Source organism: Myotis yumanensis, unplaced genomic scaffold, assembly GCF_028538775.1.
Source record: "Myotis yumanensis isolate MYYU_CA2020_CCGP unplaced genomic scaffold, mMyoYum1.0.hap1 SCAF_3, whole genome shotgun sequence".
NCBI lineage: Eukaryota > Metazoa > Chordata > Mammalia > Chiroptera > Vespertilionidae > Myotis > Myotis yumanensis.
The window spans coordinates 193023300-193041455 of NW_027223754.1; the positions used below are offsets into that span (position 1 = coordinate 193023300).

The 18156-nt window shown below is 57.2% G+C and overlaps 1 protein-coding gene across 3 annotated transcripts; it reads right to left on the reverse strand.

Annotated features, from left to right (window-relative positions):
* Positions 1-2616: 2616 nt before the first annotated feature.
* On the reverse strand, positions 2617-18103 carry PTPN6 (protein tyrosine phosphatase non-receptor type 6). 3 transcript variants are annotated; one of them, XM_070410750.1, is made up of 16 exons: positions 17819-18103; positions 12740-12862; positions 12317-12511; positions 9681-9870; positions 9427-9543; positions 9207-9320; positions 8957-9053; positions 8402-8481; positions 8057-8206; positions 6313-6444; positions 6051-6205; positions 4359-4426; positions 4112-4263; positions 3905-3996; positions 3387-3497; positions 2617-2811 (listed from the first exon to the last, which is right to left on the reverse strand). In XM_070410750.1, the coding sequence occupies exons 1-16, from the start codon at positions 17830-17832 to the stop codon at positions 2730-2732; spliced, it is 1872 nt and encodes a 623-aa protein (XP_070266851.1). In that variant the 5' UTR covers positions 17833-18103; the 3' UTR covers positions 2617-2729. The 3 variants fall into 3 exon arrangements, with proteins under 3 accessions (XP_070266851.1, XP_070266852.1, XP_070266853.1); XM_070410751.1 differs by lacking the exon at positions 17819-18103 and adding an exon at positions 12951-13089; XM_070410752.1 differs by having other exon boundaries at positions 2723-2811; positions 3356-3497; positions 17819-18102.
* Between the last annotated feature and the right edge of the window lie 53 nt (positions 18104-18156).

The window sequence follows — 18156 nt, forward strand, 5'->3', positions numbered from 1 at the left end:
GTGCTGAGGAGAGGAAGCGGGGGTCAGGCCCAGGATTCAACCGCCGCCCTGGCTTCCACTCTTCCTTCTTCCTTCTCCACTGGCGGGCGGGCAGCGCAGGCTCCTCACCTGGGCCCCGCCTGCCGCCCCTGCGTACAGGTGTGTCCTCCTGCCATAGGCTGCCCCCCCACTGCCTTAACCCCTTGCCTCCCAGCGCCAGCCCTAGGAGCCTCCTCTGAGTTCTACCGCCCTGCTAACCCCCCCACCCTTTTCTATCTGCGTCCGCTCTCCTACCAGCCACCTCTGCCCCAGGCCTAGATCAGGCCGACTGGTCTGTCTCCAGAGGGACAAAGGGAGGGGCTTTGGGGCCCCTTTGCCTACGTCCTTGGGCTCTCTCCTCAGCTACTCCTGCTCCAACTACCTTCTTCCTCTGAGGCCTCCGACCCTGCCCATGGCCAGACCTGGAGGGCCGGAGACCCCTGAGGTCAGCCACAGGTTCGCTTGGTAGGGGTGGCTTGTGCCCAGGCCCACGGCCCCACCTGTGCTGGGCATCCCTGGCTGTGGAGGCAGACAGGTCTCAGCATGGCGTCTCCCTGTCCTCAGCCCCCGTGTTAGGGTGCCTGCCTCTGCTGAGAGGCCCGACCTGACCTAGCCCCGAGCATCAGTGCTGACCTACACAATGAAAGGACTGAGCTGCTCTCCTTCCGCCCTCACCAGCTCAGCCCCTGCAGGTGTCCTTCAGGGAGGACTGTGGCCTGTTCCCGGGAGGGACCAAAGTCGCAGAGCCCAGCCACTCCGGGACCCACCTCACTGCCCTGGGTCCAAGTCCCAGCCCACGGCAGGTAGCCCAACGGCGGTTAGAGGGTGTGGGGCCTACCTTTCTTTTGTGCAGCTGTAGCTGGGAAAGAAAGGGCGTTGCTGGGAGAGGGGCCCTGAGGCCCACAGGTGCACAGGTGAAGGCCCCACCCCCACCCCCTGGAGAGCATTAGCTCCAGGGAGCTATTGTGTTGCCCAATCTGATCCTCTCTCTCTCCCTCCCTCCCTCCTTTGTTTTGTTTGCATCCTTCTGTGCTTCACATGTGTCTGTGGGTCTGTCTCCCCTACCACCCTCCTAAGTTCCACGAAGAGAGGAGCTGTCTTGTTCATCATCGCACCCCAGCATGACTCCAGTGCCGGCAGCACAGTGGACACTCAAAAAAGAAAGTATATGCTGAATGAAGGACAGTCAGCCAACATCGCATCAGGACTGGGCCTACTCCTGAGCCTGCCCAGCAGGGGGGACTCGCACAGCTTAACTCCCCAGCAGTTAGATAAAGCCACAACACAAAGAAGGAATCACTGGCAGCCCACTCTGGACACAGGGAAAGGAAGAGAGGATACAAATAAAATGAATCGGGAGCATAAGGGCCCGTGGAAGGGAGGAATGGGGGCACCGGGAGCCCGGAGTGGGGAGGGGAAGCCAGGGCGGCCCTGGTCCTGAGCTTCCTGGCCTCTATGTATCTTCTTAGCTCTTGGACCTAAGTCAGCACCAGAAGTGTGTGGTTGCCACCCCCACCCCCCTCAGTGACTTCAGCTGCATCTCCAGGCGTGTGGGTTCTGGGACGTGACAGCCTGAGTTAAAACCTTAGCTTCACTGCTCAATAGTTCTGTGACCTTGAGCAAGTTATTAATCTACCTGTGCCTCAGTTTCCCCCACTGTAAAGTGGGAATGATAGATACCCAGACTGAATTAAAACATGCAGTTTTATTTAATGTTTTTATTGATGCTTTTTAGAGAGAATGGAAGGGAGAGGGAGAGAGAGAGAAACATCGTTCAGTTGCCTCCTGTATGCACTCTGACCGGGGATCAAACTTGAAACCTGGGTAAGTGCCCTGACAAGGTGACCTTTCACTGCACAGGATGATGCTCAACCAACTGAGCCACCCCAGCCAGGGCAGCACATGTGGTCTGGTAATCAGTGCCTGACGGGAGGAGCATTCATCGTGCTCCCTGGCATATGTGGTCAGTTTGGCTCAAATAAACTCTTATGGAAAACAAATAAATAAAAGTAAACAGTGCCGCCCTGGCCGGTTTGGCCCAGTGGATAGAGCGTCGGCCTGCGGACCAAAGGGTCCCGGGTTCGATTCGGGTCAAGGGCACGCACCTCGGTTGCAGGTTCCTCCCCAGCCCAGGCCCTGGTCGGGGCACGTGCAGAAGGCAACCATTCGATGTGTCTCTCTCACATTGATATTTCTGTCTTTCCCTCCCTCTTCCACTCTCCCTAAAAATCAATGAAAAAACATCCTTGGGTGAGGATTTAAAAAAATAAAAAAAAAGTAAACAGCGCCTGACACATGGCAAGCGTGTAATAACTACTGTTGCCCTTGCAATCATCACGCCTTATCTCAATGATCTTCACAGCCACCCTCCACTTTCCAGGAAAGAGACTGGGGAACCTGGGCCACCGTCACACTCCTAGTGGGTTAAGCAGAGCCCAGAACCAGGTCTGTCTGTCTGTACCTAAAGGTGGAGCTTTTTCACACACACACACACACACACACACACACACACACACACACACACACCCCACTCCCTGCCCACCTCCCTCTTCACCCCCTCCTGCCCTTCCCACCAGGCAGCAGAGTTAGAGACCCAGACACAGTGATCCTAGGGGCTTTATTTACAGTGTAGGAGGGTCTGGCCCCGCCTGGAGCCTTGCTGGGCTATTTACAGAATCTGGGAGAGGGAGGTGGTAACAGGACCATTTAAATTACAATGGAGTTGGGTGGGCAGCTCCTAGATTCGGGCTGCTGCTGTTCTCTGGAGGCTTCTCTAAGGGAACAGGGCTGAGGCTGCAGAGAGAAGGGAGTAAGGGAGTTAAGGGGGTGGCTGGAACCTGAGGAGGGGGACAAGAGCAGGTCTGGGACAGCTGGGTGAGCACCAGATCCAGGGGACACTGGGGCAGAGCAGGGAGAGCCCTGAGAGAGGGGCCAGGGGACACTGGGGACAGGGCCGGGGCAGCCCTGAGAGAGGGGCCAGGGGACACTGGGGACAGGGCCGGGGCAGCCCTGAGAGAGGGGCCAGGGGACACTGGGGACAGGGCCAGGGCAGCCCTGAGCAGAGGGGCCAGGGGACACTGGGGCAGGGCAGGGAGAGCCCTGAGAGAGGGGCCAGGGGACACTGGGGACAGGGCCGGGGCAGCCCTGAGCAGAGGGGCCAGGGGACACTGGGGACAGGGCCGGGGCAGCCCTGAGCAGAGGGGCCAGGGGACACTGGGGACAGGGCCGGGGCAGCCCTGAGAGAGGGGCCAGGGGACACTGGGGCAGGGAGAGCCCTGAGAGAGGGGCCAGGGGACACTGGGGCAGGGCAGGGAGAGCCCTGAGAGAGGGGCCGTACCATGGCCACCTCAGGACGGTGCCCAGCTCACTTCTTCTTGAGGGAGCCCTTGCTCTTGTCCTTGTCTGCTGACCGCTGCTTCTTCACCTTCTCCTCCTTCTTGCTCTTACTGTGCAGATTCTCATACACATCCTCCTTGTGCCTGCAGCGGGGGGTGGGGGTGGGCAAGTGTGGGCAAGTGTGGGCAGTTGGCACAGGTCGGGAGACAGTGCAGGGTTACCCAGCACCAGCCGCCGCCTCTGGTCCCTCTACCTCACAGGCCAGTAAACTGAGGCCAGGAGAGTGGGGAGACCTGGTCTCTGTCTTCACACGAGACCGGGAGCTCCGTGGGGCAGGGGCTCCGCCTCACACACTAGGACACCGCCCGCACCCAGCACGGGCCCCACGTGGACAGCACTCAGGAAACACAGGCACAGGCAGTGAGAACCAAGCCGGACCTTGAACCCAGGTCTCAACAGCAGCACTTGTGCTCTCTGGAAAGGGCGGGTCGAGCTGGGGAGGAGACACAGGAGGATGCTGGGAGGTGGCAGGCAGGGAGGGGTCACTCACTTGGAGGACGTGCGGAAGGCCTGGGCGTGGGTGTTCTTCATGGCTGAGGGGTAGGAGATGTTCCCGTACTCGGACTCCTGGCCCTTCTGGGACTGTAGGCAGAAGCGGTGGGAGGGCAGTGGGCTCCCCAGGACCGGGTGATGCCCACGGCCCTCCGCAGCCCCCCCGCCCCCCCCCCCCTCCGCCCAGGCCCTGCTGGGTACACACCTGCATGACCTCTAGCTTCTTCTTGGTGGTTTCAATGAACTGGGCGATGGCCACGTAGATGAACTTGTACTGCGCCTCCGTCTGCACCATGCCCGAGCGCTGGGCCCGCACCATCTGGATGGTCTTCTGGATGTCAATGTCACAGTCCAGGCCTGAGCAGGGATGGCGGTTGGACCTCAGGCCCAGGTGGAGAGGGACACGGAGGAGCTGCTCACCCACCTCCCCCTGCAACCCGCGGCAGCCTCACCCTTGGTGGTAATGCTCTCCATGAGCATGTCGATGACGATGATGGTGCCCGTGCGGCCGATGCCCGCGCTGGAGAGAGAAGGGGCGCCCTCAGAGGCCAGGGCCACACGCACCCCCCCAGGAAGGGGCCAGAGCTCAGCTCCAGCCGTCCCTCTCTTCCCACTTCCTCCACCCCCTGCCTTGACTCCTCATTTCTGGCCAGTGGCTGCTGCCCCAGCCCCCAGAAGATCCAGGATCCTGTCCCACCACCTTCCTGCCCACTCCCCTGACCTCCCAAACCCTTGGCCTGAGCGAGGCCTCCCCTTCTCCCTTCAAAGGTTATATTTGGAGCTTCTTTCTTCAGGGCTTCGTTTCCCTTTTTCTTCCGAGCCTGATGGCAGGAAAAGGGCAGCCCTCAGACAGCAGGTGCAGGGCGCACAGGAGCCGTGGAGGAGCCCAGCAGGAAGCCTTCCCCCTTCTCCCCACCTGGGCAAACAGGGCCTGGAACCTCAGGGCCCCACATGCCCCTCAGTCCTGCCCCTTCACTGGGCCTGTCAGGCTGGTGCCTAGTCTCGAGTCTCGCTAATTTCAAACCCAGATTGTCAAAAAATAAACCCCCTTCACCCACTTCCTTCCTGTAACGTCTAAATAAAGACCAGGGGGATTTCAAGAATGGGGGGGGGCGGTGAGCGGGAGGGTTGTTCCTGGTGATGGATGCAGAGCAGCCCCTGGGAGCGGAGCATGGAGGGAGGGGGCACTGCAGATCCAGACCTCCCAGCCCTGCCAGGAAGCGCAGCTGCAGGCCCTCAGGCCCGGCTCACAGGAAGCAGGGAGGGAGCACAGCGCAGCTCCCACTTCTTGAGTGTTTGCTATATTCCAGACACAGTGATAGGCTCTCATCTAATCCTCACCACAGCCCTGGGAGATCCTGACTTTACGGTTGAGAATCTGAGGGTCACAGAAGTGAAGCAATGTGTCCAAGGCCACCCAGCCAGTGAGTAGAGGAGCCGGAATTTAAACCAGCCACCCTGGACCCTGTGCCCACTGCCCCCATCCGCCGGGCCAGGCTGGCTGGGACAGCCGACCTGCAGGACTCTGCCCCTCAGACCTCCTCGCTGAACCCCCACCTCCCCAAGGAATGGGCTCTCCTGATCATGAACATGAGGGTCTCCCCTGGAGCTAGTGATGCATGTGCCCGTCCTGAACATCTCCGTCCCTACACGCCCTGGAGCCAAGCTGGGGGCACTGGCTGGGAAGGGGAGATGGGAGCAGCAACGAAGAAGCCCCCCCACTCCCTCACTCGCAGAGCTACAGGTGGGAAAAGAGAAGGGATGGGGAGCCACACTGCCCCTCATGGAGGGTGTTGGTGCCAAGAAGAAACGGGCTAAATGGGCCAACACCAGAAAACCGTGCTGGGGACCTCGTCTAGGCTCTGTCCTGACCTGGGTGACCTGCCACGGGCTGGGCCTGTGTCTTCATCTGTCTTTGGCAGAGTCGGACAAAATTGTACACCCAGGGGGCTCTGAGAAAGCCACTCCCTGGCACAGGGTCCGACAGGGGGGTTGGTGCACGCTCAGCTCCACCCATGGATCTGCAGCCAGCAGGGAACCGGGAGAGGCTGGTTAATCCGTAAATTGCTGACAATAGCGTGTGGGCCTCAGCAGTACGGCACTTACTTGCCAGCTACTACGGACGTCTTTATGATCATTCTCACCTGCAGTGCACGATGATGGGCCCTGCGTGAGGCAGACTTTCCTGCCGATTATTGATCTGGTCCAGGAAGCTGAGGACGCCCCCAGGCTCACTTGGGACCCCATGGTCAGGCCAGCTCAGGTACTGGTAGTGCCAGATGTCCCGCACCAGGTTCTCCTGGACCCAGTGCACAGAGTCAGTGGCCCCTGCTCCACACATGGCTCCATCCCCCTCCCAACCAGACAAGGAGGGCCCGAGAGGGGGCAAAGGGGGGGGACACTCACATTGTCCAGTGGGGAGACCTGTAAGGTGCGGAGTTTGTACTCAGCTGTGTCATGTTCCCCACAGCTGGTCACAGTGTAGGATCCGTACACACGCTGAGTGCCCACCTCTGGCCAATATGGGACACATTTGTTCTGGAAGGGAAGGCGGAGGCGGAGCATGAGGCACGGAAGCAGGCGTGACACAGGGTGCTCTGGGCCCTGCTCTAGGTCCTGAGCCCTGGTGCCGGCCCAGTCAACAGCGCTTAGAGCAGCGGTTCTCAACCTGTGGGTCGCGACCCCTTTGGCGGTCGAACGACCCTTTCACAGGGGTCGCCTAAGACTATCCTGCATATCAGATATTTACATTATGATTCATAACAGTAGCAACGTTACAGTTATGAAGTAGCAACGAAAATAATGTTATGGTTGGGTCACAGCATGAGGAACTGTGTTTAAAGGGCCAGAAGGTTGAGAACCACTGGCTTAGAGGAATGGATGGACTGGCCAAGAGTTAGAGCCTGAGGATCCAGTGCTGAGTCCTGCCCAGCCACCTGACAAGTCATTCAGCACACATCGGCTGTGGCTGTGCGAGCCAGGCAGGCGCTACAACTACAAGTAAGATGCAGTCTGGGCCTCCAGGAGCTCACGGAGAGACAGGCGGGCGGGGAAACCTGGAGCAAGGTGGAGGGAGAGGCTGAGTCTCCCTCTCCGTTAAGGAGGAAATCAGAAATGGCTTCGCAGAGGAGGGAGCATTTGGACTGGTCTTCACACATGAGCAGTCTGTCAGGCAGAGATAGCGTGGAGAGAGGAAGTCGTTTCCTAGCAGCAAAGGAGCTTGTGCAAAGGCACGGCAACCTGACAGGGCCGGGCTCACTGGAGGCCGTGGGCGTCTCAGAGAAGCCTCCCGGCCTTGACCGCCCCTCTTAGAATGTGGCTGTCCTGAAGGCAACAGTTCGCAATTTGGATGGGGTCACTTCGGCTCCAGGACAGGCTCTGTGCGGGTGGGCGGGGGCGGGGAGGTTCCTGAGAGATTTATGAGGCAGAGGGGACAAGAGGGGCTCTTCCCTGGATGGGGGCAGGTGGAATCGGTGGAATGTTTGCTTCTGGACACTTTAAGGCAGAATGCCCATTTAAAATGTGTCTGGCCCGGCCAGCATGGCTCAGTGGTTGAGCGTCAACCTATGAACCAGGAGGTCGCAGTTCAAATCCCAGTCAGGGCACATGCCTGGGTTGCAGGCTCCATCCCCAGTGGGGGGCGTGCAGGAGGCAGCCAATCATTCTCTCTCATCATTGATGTTTCTATCTCTCTCTCCCTCTTCCATCCTCTCTGAAATCAATAAAAATGTATTTTAAAAATCCTATATAATAAAGAGCTAATATGCTAATTAGACCAGATGGCTAAATGACCTTCCAGAACGACCTTCCGGAACTACCAGTGGGCGGGGCTGCGAAGCAGCTGGGGGCCGTGAGGGCTGAGGCAGCCAGGGCTGCGAGGGCTACCCTTGCACACATTTTGTGCATCCGGCCCCTAGTAAATAAATAAAACCTGCGTCTGGTGGTCAGGAGAGGCCAAGGCTGGAAGCAGAGATCTGGGGAGTCGGGGTGTACCCAAGACTTTGTCTCTGTGCCTGTTTCCCAACAAGGGTTGGACCTTTGCCCTCTGAGGTGCCTTTCTGCCCTGCCATTCTTTGGTTTAGTGGTGGTGGACAGTGAGTACCGGGGAGGGGATGTGGGGGTCAGGGGGTGGTGAGGGGCTCGGCCCTACCCGGCCTTTCTCCACTTCTCGGGTGGTCATGACGATGACACGGGTGTTCTCCTGCCACGTCATCTGCCAGAAGTCGTTGACCGTGGCCTCCAGGCAGCCCTGGCTGGCGATGTAGGTCTTAGAGTTCTCATCGGGGCCTAGCAGCTGGTTCTGGTGCAGAGACACACACACACCGGGACCGTGAGCCTCTTGGCCGGGGACAGTCCTGCATCCCCACCACCCTCACCCACATGAGTTATCTATCAGCTTTGGCTTTGCCCATGTGTCTGGACCTGGTACCTCCCTGAGATGGGGAATTCCCAGGGCCCAGCCTCTCCTCCTGTGTGACTGGTGGGCAGCACAGACCTTGATGTAGTTGGCGTTGATGTAGTCGGACCCGGGGATGTTGCTGTCACGTCCCTGCAGGATCACTCGGCTGTGGTCGACTGAGAGCGAGCAGGGAGGAAGCAAGAAGGGTCTGGGTCAGCAGGAACTCACCAGCCCCTGGATCAGACCCTTCCTAAGCTCACAGGCCATTCTTGTCTGAGAAGCCATGCGGTTCTCGGAGCACTGAGGGCAGGCAGGGCAGCTGCATGCGTGGGAGTGGAGGTTTCAAAGGAAGGAGGGTGGAGAGGGTGGTGGGTGTGGGAGGCTTGGGGGGATTAGAGGTTTTTTGAAGAAGGGGAGGTTCTGTTGTGGGGGTGGGAGATGGATCCTCCCTGAGTTAGGGGTAGGGACCCTAGGAGATGGGGGAGGTTGGCTGAGGGAAGGAGACTCTCCTGGGTGGATGCTGCTTGGGAGGGGGAGGGATGGAGGCCATGGGGGAAGGGGGAGGGATGGAGGCCATGGCGGGAGGGATGGGGCCCATAGGGGGAGGGATGGGGCCCATGGGGGGGGGAGGGAGTCCATGGGGATGCTCACATGGGAGAATGTTCTTATAACGGTTCTTGCTCTTGTTTTCTGGCCGCTGCCCTTCCAGCCGCTGGTGCAGGTTCTTCACCTCCTGCTTCTGCAGACTCTGAGGGGCGAGAAGGGACAATGGAGTGCCAGCCCCAAGAGGGGCGTCTATGGCGGGAGATAGCATGGGGCAGATCAGTATCAGGTATGGAGAGAGAGAGTGGGGTCTGCCAGGCACCCCATGCCGGTCACCCTCATGATTCCCATCATGCACCTCAAACTCCTCCCAGAATCCAGCCTTGGCTGTGTTCTCCGAGTCCTGCTTCTTGTTCAGTTCCAAGACCCGGTTCTCAATGTCAGCCGCATTCACCCGCGTGGCGTAGTATGGCTAGGGTGGGCGAGGGCGAGAAGTCAGTGACTTCCAGATCTCAGAGGCTAGGGAGGCGGCGGGACTGCACAGGGGGAGGAAGGACGCAGCCAGGCCCACGCCTCACCTGCCGCAGGTAGACAAAGGCGCCCGAGGCCTCCTCAATCCCCGTCTTCTTGAAATGCTCCACCAGGTCCGTGAGGCTGTCGAAGGTCTCTGAACCACCCACCGTGTAGCGTCCACCCTGAGGGATACCAAGTCAGGCCACCCCACAGGGCCCAAGTCTCTCTCCCTCTACCCCCAGCCTTGGCCGGAAGCCTGGCTGACTCTCCCCACCGCCCACGCCCAGCAAGAGGCTCCCCCACTGCCAGGCTGCCTTACCTCACACATGATCTTGATATGGGTGACTCTGAGCGGGGAGCCTGGGCCAGCTTTGGGCTGGTCGTTGAGCACGGACAGCACAAAATCTCCTGGCTGGCTGAGACTCTCACGCACAAGAAAGGTCCAGGGTTCACCCTTGGCCTGCAGCAGTGTCTCCGCCTGCCCCCCAGACATGTGGCCATGGTACCACCTAGAAAGGGCAGCATCGGGGAAGATGAGTCCTGGGCTGAGGGGCAGTCACTGAGCAGAGAGGCTCACAGGGAGGGACAGGGAAACAGTACCTGTGATGTGCCAGGCACTATGCTAGATGCTTCCAATCCCACCACCATATTTAGGTCTGTTATTCACAAAACACAAAGAGGCAGGTACCATGCCCACTTTACAGATGAGGACACTGAGGCTGCCCATTGCACACTGGCCCAAGGCCTTGCTGATAACAAGCAAACCTCAGGGGTGCTCATCAGGTCCACCTCTGGGACTCTAAGACAAAGGCAGAGGGCAGGCCCTGTCCAGGATATTTGGAGGGAGAAACCAGGAAGGGTCTCCATGAAAGACGGGGCCAGGCTAGGGAAAGAGGATGGTGACCAAGAGGAAAGCAGCCAAAGGTCAAACCACAGAGAGCCATGGAGATGGGAGAGACGGAAGTCACCAGGGAGGCCTGATGGAAAGAACTCCTCCAGGGAGGCAGGGAAGATACACAACCAGCAGGGGAGAGTGGTTTAGGGGGTTCTGGGGTGCCCAGGATGATGCCATTGAAGAGGAGGCTGGGGTTCAGAGGGGCTCAAAGGGGCAGAAAGCAGAACTAGGACCTTTCCCCGAAGCACACCCCCTTCCCAGGAGGAAACTGTAGCCCCACAATGCCCAGCCCCACAGGAAACCACGTGATGGAAAAAACACAAAACTCCTTCTGGGGAGAGAGTGAGAAGTGAGGTTGTGAGGTTTCCTCAGCCCAGGGACCTCGGGAGGGGGGGACATTTTCCAACCGCAAAAATGGGGGGTGGGGAAGAGGGCATCTCACTCCAGCCCAGAGACGACCACAGCTCAAAGACCTTCAGAGTCTCCTGGCCTATCCAGGAGCCCTCTGGCCACCCCATCCTGCTACTCAGGGACAGGCCAGAGCCCCAGGGCAATGAGGAGGGGTCTAGCCCTCTTCCCCCAGGCCCCAGGATGAGGAAGTTTCCATGCAAATGTCAGGCTGACCACAGGCACAGAGCTAGCCATCAAGGGGACAAATGCAAATTCCTGTGGAGGGGGAGGGGCAGCAGCAGTGGCTGCAGGCACACAGAGGTCTGGAGAAAGAGCCTCCCACACACACTTCCAAGGTCAGGGGTGAGCCCAGAGTGTCCAGGCGTAGGTAACCAAAAGGGCCTCTTAGAGTCAGCTTCCTGGTCTTGACCAGCCCCAGCCCCAGCTCTATTCTCTTCCTATTTCTCCCAAGTTATGCGAACCCAGGCCTCAGCCTCCTCCCCAAGGGGTCTGCTCAGCCCCTCCTTCCCTCTCCCAGCTCAGTCCCCAACCTACTGCTTCTCTATGGTCTGGCAACCCCATTCTCCTACTGCAAGAGCCTGGCTGTGGGCAAGGGCCGAAAGAGGACATGAGTTCAGCGAGTCTGGGTGACAAATCCCCAGGCACTTAGCGATGGGACCTAGGGAAAGGGTAGGAAAGGACGAGGTCATCAATGCTGAGGCTTCTCTCCTAGAAGGCATGGCTTCAAAGGAGGTGATCAATGGCTTCATGTGGACTGGAGAGAGTCATGGTGGGGCTTGGGGCCTTCACCTCCCCTCATCCACTTCTAAGTCTTAATCAATGCCTTGAACAAAAATACGGATGCAAGGTGGGAGGCATGCATCTCAGAAGCACTGAAAACGGACAGAATCAAGGTTCAGAATCATGTCAACAATCGATACACAAATACAGTACAAGGGCACGTTGGCTTGGCCACAGGAGTATGGGGAAAAAAACACCCTAGAATTTTTCAGCTGCCCTTCGCCTTAACAGGAGCTGTCATTGAGACGTAGCTGCTAGAATGAACCACCTGTGGTACTGAGTGTTCGGGTGCCCCCACCTCCCACCCAAGCTTTAGGGGGACCACCTGGAGAGTGGCCAGGCCCGCTCTGCAGCCGCAGCGTTGGAGCCAAAGGGATGGAAGGGAAATGGCTTGAGTATTACCCTGTGCCCAGTCCTGGGCCCTTACACACGTGACCACATCACACAGTGATGCCCTACCAGCCCCAAGAGGCAGAGCCATTCCCGCTGGTCTGCTGAGGCAAGGCATTAAGTGTCCTCATAGACACTTATCCCTGCTCCTTCTCCACCTCGCACTGTGTTAACCTGTTCAGAAGGAGGGAATGGTTACAGGAAGTCAGACTCAGTTCCATAGAAGGAAGAGGAGCTTTCTAACATCAAAGCTGGCCACAAGGAGTGGACTCTCAGTGCGGCCTGGGTTGCCAGTCGACAGGGACCCTGAAGGGTGAGGTGACCTCTCACTTCCTCACGGGTAGATGTAAAGGGGTGGGAGGTTCGTCCACTGAGACACAGCCCTAGGGTCACATGGAAGACAGAGGGCCACAGAGCCCTGGTAGGGCACCAGGAAAGGGAAGACACTGCCAGCGGGGGGCGGAAGCAAAGCCCCTCACCTCTCACTGGTAGGGTCAGAGCAGTTAAGTGGGTACTTGAGGTGGATGATGGTGCCGTCCCGGTCCTGCAGGACGCCGTGCTGCTGCGTGTAGTACTCCACCAGCTCCGTCAGAGTCGCAAACTTCTCCCCTCCATACAGGTCGTAGAAATCCCCTGAGTTCTGGATCCGAATATGGGTCACCTGGTCCCCTACCCTGCAGGACACCAGGCGGTGAGGCCAGTGGGTGCAGGAGGAGAGGGGGGGACGGGTGGGGGATAGGCTGAGGTCCTAGGAAGGGGACACACACAGGATGGGGTGGACACAGACAGGGACAGGGACATGCTGGCGGGGGGGGGGGTGGCTGGGGAGTGGGCACGACCGTGAGGGAACCAGGAATGAACTGCCCAAATCCTGGTCCTGGGTGGAGTTGAGGGTCACCTACCTGACAGAGAGGGAGAAGTCGCCCTGGTTCTTGCGACTCGGCCGAGCCAGGAAACTCCCGTGGACACCGCGGCCCTTGAGCAGGGTCTCTGCATCCAGCCCACTGAGGTCTCGGTGAAACCACCTGGGAGGCCCAGGAGGGCGGTGAGGAGAGGTTGCACGGGCTCCGGGGCACCCGTGCCTCCTGCCGACCGTGGGTCCCAGGCCCTTACCTCACCATCCTGGGGGGTCCCCAAAAGGAAGGGGGTGCAGGGAACGAGGTAGTGCCGGGGAGTCCGGGCAAGCGGAGACCGCTAGGGCTAAGCCTCAAACGCGGCCCTCAGCACCCAGGCCGCCTCACCACCCTGCAGTCCTGGTTCTGGGGCTGCCACTCCAATGGCCCAGGGCTGCCGACAGGGCGGGGACAGGAAGGGGCGAGGCCCCCTTGGGGGAACTCACTGTACTTCTCATTTTAGCAGAGCCGGTGGCAGTGGGGGTGGGGTTAGGGCCCACTTTCCACATGTCTGCCATCAAAGGCCTTCGGAGCATGGCATTCCACAAATAAGGACACGTGTACACCTTGCACCCTCCGGGAGAAGATCATGCTTCATACATGTGAACCCACACAGTCACACGCCATCTCTTCCTCCTCCCAGCTGCTTCCACACTGCCTTCCCTGTTCCGAGCTAATAATCATGGTCACGGTGATCGCTGCCATGTAATGGAATCATGCCGTGTGCCGGACATTGTGCTATAAGGTCCTTTACAACCCTTCCCTGATTTACTCCTCACAGTAGCCCTATGAAGCAGGTACTGTGTTTATGCCCACTTTACAGACAAGGGACCTGAGGCTCAGGGAGTGTAGGGAAGTTGTAGCGGGAAGGGGCGGGTCCCCAACAGCCGAGACCTATAGATGCTTCCGAAGGAGGCTGCCCTCGCCTTCCCAGCATTCACATCTGCAGGGGTGCCCCTGGGGCAGAAGGGTGGATAGAATGACCCCTGTGAAACTGGCACCTTTTCTACTTCTTGCCCCCAGGCTTTTGCCCCTACCTTGCCCTAACCTTGTAGTTGGAGCCCAGGAACAGAATGGGGGGAGGGAGGGAGTCGGAGTCAAGGAGGCAGGTGGGGACGGAGTTGACAGGCCCCTTCGGTCCAACCACCCTATGTCTGAGCCATAGCTTCTTGCCGAGTGGGTCTGGTCTCAATCAGCCAGAGCTCAGGACTCTGACCGAGGCCTGTCTGGGGCCACGGTCCCTGCCATGGCTGATAGTTGCAGGGCCGGTTGACCTTGAGAGGCCCTAAACACTACAAGGGTATGATGCTCTCAGTGTGTAATTCCACACAAACACCACCCAACCAACGTGAGAGGAAAGCAGCCCAACAAAGCACAGACAAGAAACTCATATTGGTGGCTTCCCCTAGGGGGGAGTCTGGGCGGCTGGAGGGATGGTGACTTCTCCCTTATACCTTTTAGAAAGTTGTGGCATGGGCATGTATTACCTTTATAAAAATAAACTGACTGGGCCCTGGCCAGTTTGGCTCACTGGATAGAGCGTCGGCCTGGGGACTGAAGAGTCCCGGGTTCGATTCTGGTCAAGGGCATATACCTTGGTTGCAGGCACATCCCCAGTAGGGGGTGTGCAGGAGGCAGCTGATTGATGCTTCTCTCTCATCGATGTTTCTAACTCTCTATCCCTCTCCCTTCCTCTCTGTAAAAAATCAATAAAATATATTTAAAAAATAAAAATAGCCCTGACCGGTTTGGCTCAGTGGATAGAGTGTCAGCCTGCGGACTGAAGGGTCCCAGGTTCGATTTCGGTCAAGGGCATGTACCTTGGTTGCAGGCACATACCCAGTGGGGAGTGTGCAGGAGGCAGCTGATCGATGTTTCTCTCTCATTGATGTTTCTAACTCTCTATCCCTCTCCCTTTCTCTCTGTAAAAAATCAATAAAATATATTTCTAAAAATATAAAAAATAAAAATAAATAAACTGACTGGGAGGTAGCAATTTCCAGGAAAGCTCTGGGCTGCTTGATCTGGGTGGTATATACATGGGTGCGTGCTGATGTTCACCAGGCTTACATACATGCATATTATGTTTGCCAACCTCAATGAAAAATAAGGAAAAAAATAACAAAGTCTTAAAGCCCAACAAAAGTCTGTTTTTCTATGATGACTACTATATCACTTTTTAAAACATCAAACATCAATTTCCCCCCTCCACCCCCCTCCCCAAAAAGGGCTTTTTCCCCACCTCTTTCTGGTACCCTGGGGAACTTGCTTGGCCTGGTTACTGCGTGGTCTGATGCTGACTACCCCTTCAGTCTTTTTAAAAAATGTTTTAAATTGATTTTTTTTAAAGAAAGAGACAGGAAGGGAGAGAGAGAAAGAGAAACACTGATTTGTCATTCCACTTATTTACGCATTCATTGGTTGCTTTTTGAATGTGCCCTGACTAGAAATCAAACCCACAATCTTGGCTTATGGGATGACGCTCTAACCAACTGAGCTGCCCAGCCGGGTTCCCCTTCAGTCTTGGACAGCCACACTGAATGACCATGAACTCCCTCCCACAGCAAGGGCCGCCCCACCACAGGGGGTCCACCACCAGTCTTGCTCACCTCCAAATGTCCAAAGCTTAGCACAATGCCTCGCACAGAGTATGTGTCCCGTAAACAAGCTCATCAAAACCTATGCAAGTACATGGTCACAAGTCCAGTTCCTGGTCCTACACATACACCTCTCCCTTGTCATATACCGACACAGACACACACACACACAATCACCCACCCAAGCACACAGTCCCACTACATGCACCTCATCGCCCATGTCCATCGACACACATCCCTGGTTTGGTACAAATACCCACCTGGACACTCCATCCTGACCCCACTCAAAGTTCCAGGTCCCTGCTCAGCACTGAACACCCACTGCACCCCAGACCCAGCCCTCTCTCCTTCTGGGGCTTAAACCCACTGGCTGGGAAGAAACTAGCTAGGCACCCAGGAGCACCGGACCCTTGGGAGAGGAAGGACTTTTTCCGGAAGGTGTCAAGCCAGAAGACAGACACTAAGATAAGATGTACCGTCTCTGTTGTCCCTTTAACAGGGAAATAAAGAACCACCGCTATAAGCGCTCCAGTACCCTCAGAGCACTTGCACAGACACAATCCCACCTGGGCCTCGTACATCCTTCTGATGTAGAGATTATTTCTCTCACTTTTTTAAGGAAGGAAAACAGGCTGAAGGAGGCTGAGAGTTACAAAATAAGTCCCTAGTGCTTCAGAAGAGAAAAGTATTCACTTGGGAAGCAGAGAGATAAAGGTAGAGATAGAGATCAGTGGTGAAGTAGAAAGATAAGGGTCTAGAATAGCCAAGTGAAATGCCTAGAGAATCCCTGAGCTTCCCATTCCTCAGCACCTGGTAAAGAAAGAGAGATAGAAACATCAATGATGAGAGAGAATCACTGATCGGCTGCCTCCTGCACGCCCCACACAGGCATGTGCCCTGACCAGAATTGAACTGTGACCTCCTGGTTCATAGGTCGATGCTCAACCACTGAGCCACGCTGGCCAGGCCATCATTGATGTTTCTATTTCTCTCTCCTTTCTTCTCTGAAATCAATTTAAAAAATATATTTTTTTAAAAAGCTGATAGGATTTTAGTGCCAGCAGCTCTTACATTACAAATGAACCCACATGCCAACCCTATTTATTAGGTCTTATTAGCTCAGTTTTAGAATAAAAAAAAAAAAAAAAAAACAGGCTTAGAGACGTTGAGTAACTTGCACAAGGTCACAAGCGCATGAGTGGGAAGGTGGACAGACCAAGGTTATTTGACACCAGAGCTTGTCCTTCCCCGCACAATGGCCACACTGCTGCAGCAGACCTCAGTGGAGGTAGGATATTGGGGGGAGGGTGCTGGCATGGCCCTAGGGGGACGCTGGAGGGCCGGTGCTCCCACCGAGGCAGCACCAAGGTGGCAGGCACAGGATCCACTGGAGCAGGGCTGGGTGAGCAGAGCGGGGTGCCTGCTGCAAAGCTGCTCGGAGAGGCTGGGGCCTGTTGCAGAGTCTTACGAGGCCCGGAGGAGGAACCGGGGAAGGAATCTGCACCGGGAGAGGCCTTTCCAACCAGCTGGTGGAAAACGATCATGGTAGGAGCATGGACGGGATTGTCCAGAAGACTGTCAGTGGGGCTGACAGTGACAACTGTGTGCACTAGGGAAGGCAGCACAGATGGAAAAGGGGCGACCAACCTACCAACTCACCAACACTCCAGGCAGGTCTCCACTACGCACATGGTCACAGACGCCAACAGGCCTGCCGGGCCCTGCTCTCCTCCCCACCAGTCTACCCTGCTTCGGGCTCTGTCCCTGTGTCACTGTTCCCACAGCAAGGCCTTTCCCTCACCATTCCCGCTGCCCAGGGGCTCTGACTCACTCATCCCCTCCCCAGGAAAACCCTCCTGGACCCCTCCAGCCAGTGAGGCCACCGGCAGCCCAGTCACCTGCTAGCACATGAAGCTGTTTCTTTTCCCTTCTGAGAATCGGAAAATATCCTATTAATTGGGTTCTTGGTGTAGTCTGTCGCCTCCCACTGAGATGAAGCTCTATGAGGGCAGGGACCATGTCTGCCCTGTCCGCTACAGTTATAGCCAGAACCTTCAAAAGTACCTCACCATGTATCTGTGTATGAATGGTACAGGGGAGGGGAAGTGAAGAGGAACTGAAAGAAAGTGGAACGAAGACAGGCTTTCTCAGGTTTGTCTTTCAGACATGTTATGTTTCAGGTGATGTCGGCTACCCAGGGGGACAGGTCTAACTTAAGCAAACAGCAAAAGCAGGCGAACGGAGGATGGAGAGAGAAATGCAATGGTGAGAATCAACACACGTGTCAGGGAAACGTGTCAGAGAAGGGGGTGAGTCCCCCCAGAAGCATGAATAAGCCTGGAGCTCCTCAAAACTCGAGGGTAGAGACGGGATGCAGACCCAGGGCAGGGAGCAGTGACAGATCGCACACGTGTCAGAAGTGAGCCTGAACCTTGCTCCTCCCTCCAAACGAACAGGAGACTGTAGCCCCCAGGGGGAGCAGGAGACTTACCCACGGGACAGCATCTCCCCAGAGGGATGGGGGAGTCACAGGCAGAGAGCCAGAGGGGCGGGGCGGGGCTGAGCCCCAGGCGCAGCAGTGTGGTGGCCCAGACCTGGTGGAGAAGAATGCTCTGAACTCAGCCGCTTCCTCCTCGATGCTGTCCACCAGGCCAAGGGGACGGCAGGAACACGCCCCTGCACTAAGGGTCCCCAGCAAAGGGGCAGGTGAGGTGGGGCTGGCCTCTGACCACCCACAGCAGCCTGCTTTTCCCTCCAGCCCTACTCCTCCGGTCAGGTCGAGAGTCCAGGGCGTGCCTGCCTGCCTGCCTGTCCAGGGCCTCCTTCCCT